This window comes from Zosterops lateralis (assembly GCF_965231275.1).
Source record: "Zosterops lateralis genome assembly, chromosome: 8".
Taxonomy (NCBI): Eukaryota; Metazoa; Chordata; class Aves; order Passeriformes; family Zosteropidae; genus Zosterops; species Zosterops lateralis.
In genome coordinates this window covers 16,860,890-16,871,096 of record NC_139768.1, presented here as the reverse complement: position 1 = coordinate 16,871,096, position 10,207 = coordinate 16,860,890, and the positions used below count along the sequence as shown (strand labels likewise).

Here is a 10,207-nt window from a genome sequence, read left to right as displayed (position 1 = left end):
TGTCCCTTCCAACCCAAACTGTTCTATAATTCTATGCTTTGATGTCAGAGACAAGACACTAATCTGTGTTCTCTGGGCACCATCTCATTGGTATGAATAATTTAACTGGAGTGCAGAACATGTTCAGCAACATCTCTGATGGATGTTCTTGTCCTGGCCATAGATCATGGTAAATCCAGACCAGATTGAAGTAACATGGAGGATAACATTCAGGGAAACTAGCCAACAAAACTGTATCAACTCAATCAAAATTGGCCACATTCTGATCAAAAGGGTCTAAAACAAAAATCTTATGCTGAAAGTTGTGTAGACAAAACTGTTTTCCCATACTTCTTCTGTTGCTCCTTGCATTTCTGAGACAGATATTTCTTTTTCACTTCCAGAAGCTCGTTGTTAAGTCTTTCAATTTCTTGTTTGTACTCTTTGCTCTGTGTTTCACACATACTCAGTTCTGCAGACAAAGCCTAATAAACAAAACACAAACAGCAGAAACAGGAGATGTTGCTTCACTTACACATAAGGGAATACTTTTACAAGCACTTTCTTCTTTTATATTTGATGATGTAAGACATGATAATTTTCTACCACAACTCTTTTTCTATCTTGATGTTTCATTTGATCTCACCTCTGTTCAACTAAAAAATGTTACAAAATAAAGGTTATGCCATTTAACCATAATACAACATGTAAAATACACTCTGAGCTTTATGGGAATGGCATTAATAGATACATTAGCTCTTAATTTCTGGGACATAAAGCTGGGCAAAAATCCAAAATTAAGATCTTAATAAATCAGGGAATTATCTAATAATAGGGTTTATTCACAGGGAGGCACTGCTAAGTGGAGAAATTCAATCCACACAGGCAAAGTAGTACCAGGCACTGTAAATATGAATACAAAGCCACTTTCATGTGAATCAGTACATTTTTTTAAAAGGAGGAGCATGCATAGTGCTCTTTCTTTTCAAAAGGGTAATAGCTTGACCTGGCACCCCAAAATGGCATGGATGCCATAGTGCTACAGCATGCTGTGCCTGAAATACAAAGTAGCAATTGACTGCATTAAGGACAAATAAGGACCCTATGGAGAACTTCAAATCACGTTCAGTTTAGCTAAACTTTGGCTTCTATTGTACATTTTCTACATTGTTTTTCTCCTCCATGGAAAGCTAAGATTTGCATAACAGCCTCTTTGTTTCCTAAGGGGCCATCTGCTCCTGCATTTTTTTCCTCATGGTTAGTATAGACGTGATTATGATGCAGTGAACAGGAGATGATGACTTCAACAGAGAGAGAAGCTGCAGAAGTAGATGAACTCCTGGGGAGACTGATCTCTCATGCAGACAAGAATAAGAGAAGATCAGCTTATTCATAGAATATCATAGAATTCTATCAAAGAATTGCTTTTTAATATTATGCTTTTAAAATTTTCTACAGGATCCTTTTGGAAGCAGGAACTCCTCCCTCTGAGCGACAAGAGGTTAGTCAAGGTTCCTCCTGTCATCTCCAAACCTGCAAATCTAAATATACATGACAAGAGAAACAACAGTAACTTAAGACTGGATTCTTAGTATATTCCCACTAGTTTGTTAAAGAGAAAACAAAATGGCTTTGATTTGCTTCTTAAAGATATTAACAATTTAAGATAAAGGGAAGGAGAATAAGCTGAATGAAAAGCTGGCAGTATCCCAGAATGCCCATGCAAAAAAACCATATTTACAGCATTGTGCTCATATGTAATAAGACAATAAGTTACAATATGTTACAATATGTAACTCATATTGTAAGAAGAGCTTTCCTCTATTTTAATTAAATAAAGTAGCATAATGTACAAAAAAAATTTGTTTGCTGCTCTGTGTTGTCCCTTGAGGAGATGCAGTGACGGCCTTGCCTTCCTGGTCTAATACACTAGGGCAGGCCCACTGTTCATTGCAGACCCCCCTGCAGCCCCTCTGCCAGGCTCACTGGGCACTTCTTACTTTGATCTGCTTTGTCTTCTCCCGGAGAACGTTCCGGAACTGCTGCAGCTGTTCCGCGGCTTCAGGCCCCGGCTGTCGGGCCAACACGTGCCTCAGTTCCACATACAGCTTCTCCTTTTCCTAAGGAACACACAAGAAGGAAGAGCCCTTATTAAACTACTACAGCAGGAGCACAGCCTGAGAGGAAGTCAACCTCACTGAAAATTGCAACTCAGTCAGGAAGGTATTTGGAGAAACAAATCTGCCTGTGTGTCACTAGCCATAAGGTATTTAAAGTTGTTGTGATAGCAATGGGAGAGCTCATTAAGATAAACATCCAGCTACTTCAAACCACGAATGAAATGCTCTTAAACACCATCACCAGCAAGCAGTCTCTACCTCAGCAGTTACTAGAAGAGTATCCAGGGCTGGGAAATTAATGACGAGAAACTGTGCTTATTGCAATCTTTCTTCTTACGAGTCACACTGCCTTGCATTAAGGATCACAGCTTCACCCTACAGGATGTGATTGGCTATAGAAATGTCAGCAAAGGACTGTACAAAAGAGTTACTTCTTCCAAAGAGAAGCCTGCAAAGCACATGTACACACACACACAGAGATTTATATATATATAACCTTTCAGTTTAACTGTAGGGGCTCTGGGCAAGGGAAAGAAATTATAAACAGCAACAATTATGACTAGCACAATTACCAAATATTTTTTCTTTGTCATGTGTCTCTTCTTCCTTTATGCTGGAACAGTAATACTTGTGGGAGTTGGATATTGTCATGCCTGAAAAGAAACCACACCATGGACCCTCTTACAGCTTTCGGTACTGAAATGCTGCTTTCAGCTGTATTTTGAGAGTGCACTTTTCAGTCTGAGGAACAAAGCTCTGAAAAAAGCCACCTTCATAGTGCTGCATATTATAATAGTTTTACTATCTACCCTGAAAAAATAAGATCATTAAATAGTATTATTTAGTAAGATTATTAAATAATATTATTTAGTAAGATCACATCTTTTTCTGGTACATTGACAGCTGGAATTAAAAAGGAGACTAGCAGACAAAAGATTTAACTGATGAAGACAAAAATGCCATAGAGGAGGTAGGATAGATGATTATTTACACTGAATTTGACAAAGCCCCTTTTAGCTGTCTTTTTTATAAGCTCTCTCCACAACTCTTACCACAGAATTCATCTGTTGATGTGGGAAATGGTGCCATCACATCATCTAGAATTGCTACATTTGGTCTTTATCAGTGGTTGAGCCAGGGTTTTCAGAAGTAGTTTGCTGTTTTGCAGATGTAAAATTTTAGGTGTCCAGTCTTCAAGAGCATAAGGAGTCTGGAGTTTTTAGACCTCATCATTTTCTGAAAATTATGCACGACAATGGTACAAGCTGGGACCCCAAAATGGAATGATTTCAAATCATGCCTTACTTTCGCAAGCACTGTCCTTAAATTCTGCAGATTACTGAGGAAGAGTTCCTTATAAATGAAATTGTTCACAGTTTATCTCTGGAAGAATCAAAACCTCCTGAGACTCAGACTGAGGTTTGCATAGCAGCAAATACTAAATTGATAATTCATTCTGAGTAGAGAGTTATTATGCCACTTCGTAGTGGTATTTCCACTACCAGATATTCTGGGGAAGTAAGATTTTACTGCAAGGTAAAAACAACAGCAAAACAAAAATCTACCTTGTCAAAATTTGGCCAGTCAATATTAACATTTCAACTCTGAATGTATCTGTATTTGTAAGATATATATTTGTATATTGATATATACACATATGATATATTGTAATTTGTATCTGTATTATGTATTTGTATTTTGTAATAGTGTAATGGTAAATTGGATAAATATGGGGCAACTGATAGATTGAAGGTCTTAAGTGCAATTGTTTTCCAATCTTTTTCTCTCCCAACCCTCTGCAATGGCTAACCAAGCTCTTCAAACACTGTGCAATGGTGTGTATAATAACCTCATTTAGAGACAAAGCATACAATTCTATTGTAAGGAGAATCTATTTTATACAGCAGAGACTCATTAGGTGTCCAATGTATATTGTATCCATAATCCAACAGAGGCAGAACCAGATGTCTTATAATGCATATCCTGTCCTTCCTTGCTAAGTACTGTCCATCTCTTTCACATCTAGGAAATTAATTTGTCACTGGGTTAGAAGAACCATATGTCAGCAAAACATTAAAAGAAAACCGTGGATACTTCTTTCCTCCTCAGCAGAAGCTTGTATTCACAGGTTGGTATTTCTGTAATTTCTGAAATTTTACCACAGAATCCAAAAAATCAATTAAAAAGAAATTAATTAATTTCAATTAATTTTAAAACAGCAACCACAAGAGTAAATCTACTTGAGTCACAAGGTGCATGTCCAGGTGCTTCCATCTCTACACATAAGAAATCAGAAATGAACAAGAAAAATATATCAGTACAAATGCATAAAGAAAAGCTTTGTCTTCTGTAATATATTGTCAATCCATTATGACTGTGTTTCTTTGGCTCATCCCAAACTGCCTCCCCTCACATTCCCCTCTATCCTCACACCAGGCTGCCATCACAACACACATCTTTCTTTCCACAGTTCAGAGGTTTCGAGGTCAAGGAACTTAGAGTCACAAACACACTGCAAAGCACAGCACTTCTTCCTGAGGTGAAGGAAGATCCTTCAAATCTCTGTAAATCCATGCTTTAAAGTCTTCACTGGTAAGAGAAATGTACCTATGTTCAGATCAGGTCTAGGCCAGTAACAAAGCTTTCTACGGGATCCTTACACCACGAAATTGCCATGGAATCCAGCAGATGTGTGGCTGTAGGACTGAGCCCATAACATCAACAAGCTTCACTAGTTTATTATACAAACTAAGCCAAGATGATGGTGAGAGATGATGTCACATTGATTTTGTGTATGTAGGGCACACTGGGACACTCTGGCTGAGAATTACAGTTAAATTTCAGGCATTCCAAAGAGAATTTCAGCACCTCTGTGAATACCTGCTGTAAAAATTCTGCAAATAAAATTGCACGTTATTGTTAGAACAGCCCTTCCTGTCTTAGATTTGTTTCCCAAGGGATCTCCAAAGAGCTTGCAGATCTGTCTGTAGGCCCAGCCATGACAGTAATTTTCTCCATCCCTAAGTCTCTCACCCATTAATTTGGCGAGGGAGAGTGGAGAAGTAAGCAGTGCTTTCCCCTAAATTTAACTAGATGCTGTCTCAGCCATATTTTGTAGTTCTCCTGGCCTGCTTGCTCTACAGCAAATTGAGAAAAAGTCATTTTCTTCTCCAGAAGACTGGCTAGCATTTGGCAAATTTCAGTTGATTGTCCAGGATTAAGTGGTCACGAGTTGGCTCCATCTTCAGCAAGAAGAATCTTTTTTGCCAGCAAAATCCTACTTCAGAAGTATGATTGCTGCTGACCAGCACAGCCCCATTTGCTTTTGCACGTGAGAAGAACCATCAGTACCATCAGACACATTCCCAAAGTGACAGCAAGGCATTCACAGCCATTGACAGGGAATGGGAAGCATTCACCACTCCCAGGCTGGAACAGAGCTCTAAAGATGTGACCCCATTTTGTGTCGTCCTGTCCCTCACCATGACACCAGGAAATGACACATCTTGTTATTTTGCCCAGGGTTTTATTCTGAACCAGAGATGATGGATGACCATACATTTAATGAAGACGTATTCACAGCAGAAATAGGCCCTGCAATTCCAGCTTCCTCATTTTTATCAGCTTCTTTCCAAATAGATAATTCAACAAATTTACCTCGCATAGCAGCACCCCAAGAGCTTTCTCCACTAGACCTACAAAAATCCTATTATGCACCAAAAGCTTTCTATCACATGAATTACTTAAAAAAAAATCTGAAAGACTTTGCATCAGAGTAAATTTAATTTATGTCAGTTCCTGTCTCCTGCAACTGAGCTAAAGAAAAAACTCCACAAGATAAAGATGTAGCGCAAAAGTGTGTGTAGTGTGTGGCAGCAGTCCTTAAAAATTCAATCTAAATAAAAATTCTAATATTAATTAGTAAGGTGGAGAAAGCAATATAGAACCGTGCAAGCACTCTACAGTTCCTCATGGCTTTGGTGGGGATAACAAGTCAGTCAATGTGCCACAGGGGGTTTCTTGTTTATTGGCACTATAACCAAAATGTCAGTGCTGTGCTGAACTCCAGAGGCAGTTTGTTTACGATGTCATGCAGCAGCAGAGCGTCCTTAGGGGTGGTGATTCCTCTTCGTAAGTGTTAAACAGGACATGGAAATCTGGATTAAATATATACATAGACACACATATCTAGTCATAGCCATTTTAGCTGTACAAGCCCTACATTTATTTGTTATTGTGTATACCTAGAAGTAGCTGTTGGCATAGGACATCTATCTTTAGAATTTTTATGAGGTAAAGAAAAAAAATTAGCATATGGTGACCTTCACAAATTTTATAATAACAGAAGAAAGTTGCCTGCAGCACTATGAGAAATGTGCAGTGTAAACTTTCTCTGTAAACACTTTCCAAAAGCTCCTGCTCTTTCCTGTCTATTCCACATCCACCAGCAAACATCCTTGCAAGGATGCAGTTCCCTAGAACAGCTCTTGTTTTCATTATCACCTAGACACTTCTCTAACTGTCCAATGTAAGATTTTTTTATTGGGTAAATTAATTATTTGAAAGAGGACACTGAGGCACCTTCACAGTGCAGCAACACTAACACTGCTTTCCTGTGAAAAACACCAGCTTGAAGGAAAGGCTGGCATAATCTCATCTTTGGTGAAATCTGCACCACTCAAACTTGTCTTGTAACTTATTTCTCCAGTTGATGATAATGCTTCTCAAGAGCAAATCTGTTTCCTTTGGCACAGACCAGACTGCACCAAATTGACTGGTGCAGATTTTAAAACAGCTTAATGAGAGAGGGAAAAAACACCTTGGAGCACTTTGTAAGGTCTTCACCCTTGACTGTTTTTGCAAGAGCAAGAGCTGAATGCTGTAGTATCACCATCTTCCAGGAACAACAAAGTATGAGCATTTGCACTTGGAGTGCAACTGCAAATTATTTTTATTATTATTGCTAGAAACTGTTACTATCTGATCTTCCCTAATAAGGGTGTAGGAAAACAATTTTTTTTCCAATGAACAAACAACTTACATATACTCCTCTCATTTCAACTTCTGAACTCTGAGAAATAAGTTTAACAACCTATCCAAAGAAAATGGCATGGATGTGTCTTGCTGAAATAACAGCTGCAGTACCCTTTTTACTTTTGACATGACACAAGAGTTTACAAAATCATTAATCAGAGTAGGTCATTTAATCACAGTGTTTCTACTTTACATTGCAGAAGATTATCAATTAATTATCTCCTGTTCTATATGTGTGAGTAGAAATACACACACATACACACGCGTGAAAGTGAGCTGTTCCTTGAAGGTGAGAATTACCCCTGACATGACAGGGATTGATGTAACATATTCCAACTATTTTCACAGTGCCTGCTGCTGGACAGTTGGGTTGAAGAGAGCTCTAAATAAATCTCTGCTTTGCATTCTAGTAGCAGTTTGTCTTATAGTGACCTGAAGGAGATCAAAGGTTGATACAAATCTTATTAATAAGGTTTCTAAATATTCTAAGTGAATAAGTCTACAAAGCAAATGATGGGGGACTTTTTACTGTGTAATAATTACTTTATACAGGGTTCTAAGAAAAAAAATGAAATAAAAAAGAAAATTAAGTCTCTTCTCCAGATCTAGACTATTTGATTTAAACCCTCTGTATTTTAATGTCAGTGAAACTGCATGTATTTCAACTATTGAATAGCCATTAAGATTTTTAAAATTTTAGATTAATCAAAGGAAAATTATCACAAATCTGTTGATAATGATTAGCTGTTCCTGCAGGTGATATCTTGGGATGAGGATTCCCAGTAGGCCCAGATTCTGTTCTCATTTCAGACTGATCTGATAGATGACCTTGAAGGGTCAGAGAGATTGTAAAGCTCCTTCTAGAAATATCTATTTTTAAGTTAGGCACCTACGTCTCTTTAGTCACTGGCTTGACTTAGATCATAAGATTTCCCTGAAAGATGAGAGCACTTTGCTTCAAGTCCTTTGGTGTTCTGGAATTGCTGCCTCTGAACAGCTGTCTCAAAGTCAAGCCACCACTTAAATCTACAATACCTGTTTAACAAGGCAGTAAAGCCTACATACATCTTTTTGACAGGACAGCAGAGTTCCCCTGCATACATCAAGTATCTCAGGGAAGAAAGACTAGTCTCCTGTTACATTTTGGAACCTATTAAGAAATAACAGTACATCTAAGAAACACACATAGCAATCCTGAAATCATGAATGTTTTAATGCATGGCTTCCTTCAGACTCACTGTTATTAGAGCTGAGCCTCTGCTATTCTTCAAGGAGTTCTCTTTCAGCTCCCCTTGCCTGATTCTTAAAATTCAAAGAAACAGAAACAGGACTAAAGGAAGGGGAAAGACAGTGAATCCTAATGTCCATGTAAAGATAACTGCTGTGTTCAAGTGTCCCATGCCCCGTTTAAGATTACAGCTTAAAGATCAGACAGGCATGGGAAGCCTTGGGCTCTGCGAGGTGCTGCAAGAGGTGCAGCAATTGGCTGACTGATGCACCCTATTTGGCAGACACTCTCCCTATGGAGCTTCGTGGTTCCTGTGCACTCAGCAGCACATTTCTGGATGTGTCAAGAGAAGAGTGGAGAAATGGAGTTCCTTATACACCTGTTTGTGTCCTCCTATGTCCCATTTAAGCCAGTTTTCTAAAAAACCAGCCACAGTGGCTCCGCCTGGCTTCCTCTAACAGCTGCAAAACAGTCTTAGCTGCAGCATCCTTCTGCATGTGTTCCCTCAACAACAGCACCATTCACTGTAAGAATGAAAATAAAAGAACTGGAACAGGACAAATCTAGTCTGTCCCTGTGGAAGGAATTTTCTGTAGGGTTTTGCTGTTGTTGCAACTGTCATACAAGATAATAATCCATCACTGACTGGGATAGTGTAGATTGTCCATATCTTGCTGCTGAGGGAAGAGCAGAACACTCCTTATTTTAACACAAGAACACCTGCCAAATGGTGAATACCAAAGATGTACCTCTAGCTCTGGGCCACCCTATAGAATACAGGCTTGTGAATGTTTTGCTACACTGCTGCTGCACTCCTCCAGTATTTAAGCTGCTCTAGCAGATTCTGGATAGCTGACAGTCAGTATTGGATTGCTGCAGCACTGCAAAGTCTGTGCACTGCAATGTATTCAGTCAGCACAGCGAGTCATTTATTTTCCCTTAACAAGATAACTGGTTGATTAATATACTTTACCCTGGGGTGCACAGCAGATTTATTTCCTTCTCAGATACATGCTGAACACAGGAATGAGGAGTAAACAAGGTTGTTTTCAGTTATTTGTTATTTACTGGAAAAATTCCCAAACTTTTTTATCCAAAGCTTTATTCTAGCAAACTAATGTTGAAGTTAAGGGCAATTCTGACTAAGAATTTAAGATTGGGTCATTTTACAAAATATTTTCAGTCTAATGATACAAGGTATCTGTGCTCAGGATTCTGGGTTTAAACCAAACACAACACATTTGAAAAAAACACTTTGGTGATCACTGTTTCTGTTTTGCTGATGCAGCTTACAGATGACAGTGCTGTGTCTTAGGTCTTTATACAGCATCCTTGTTCCAGTATCTGAATGGTATTAAATCTTTATTGTACACATCCTGAAGAACTGCTTCCAGCCAGGCCAGTGATCCTCCTCTCATTCTACAAGAGTTCTGGACACAAAGAGTTATTACATGAATTGCTAAAGTTCACTAAAACTCCTTGAAGACACACAGGAATGACATTCAGTCTCCCAGGGCCACCATGTTGGTGGCTGTGTCAATACAACCTGCTCCTCACTTTTTAGAAATAGCAGCCCTGGACTACAGCAGGAGGTTACAAATGTGGGAGAAAATTACAACAAGCCACAGTGTACTTGAAGACAACAACCTCTTCAGGCATGCTAAACTTTGTGGACTGGGAGTGCATGTATTAGAATGCAGGACACAAAACTATGCTTGACACTCATCTATGAAGGATAGTATTTGTAAATAAATTGTAAATAAAACAATCTTGCATGATGAGGAGGGATGACATCCGATGACCCATTAGAGTTCTCTTCCAAGCTCAAACTAAAGTAAATTTTCAA

General features: G+C 38.7%; 1 protein-coding gene across 1 annotated transcript in view; it reads right to left on the bottom strand.

Annotated features, from left to right (window-relative positions):
* Window positions 1-290: 290 nt before the first annotated feature.
* The window catches only part of CFAP58 (cilia and flagella associated protein 58), a gene marked incomplete at both ends in the record, with an annotated part of 52,100 nt that continues 42,183 nt past the window's right edge, over window positions 291-10,207 (bottom strand). Inside the window, 2 exons of the mRNA XM_083867013.1 lie at window positions 291-464; window positions 1,980-2,099. Coding sequence (XP_083723139.1) covers window positions 291-464; window positions 1,980-2,099 — 294 coding nt within the window. The remainder of the gene's footprint in view (window positions 465-1,979; window positions 2,100-10,207) is intronic.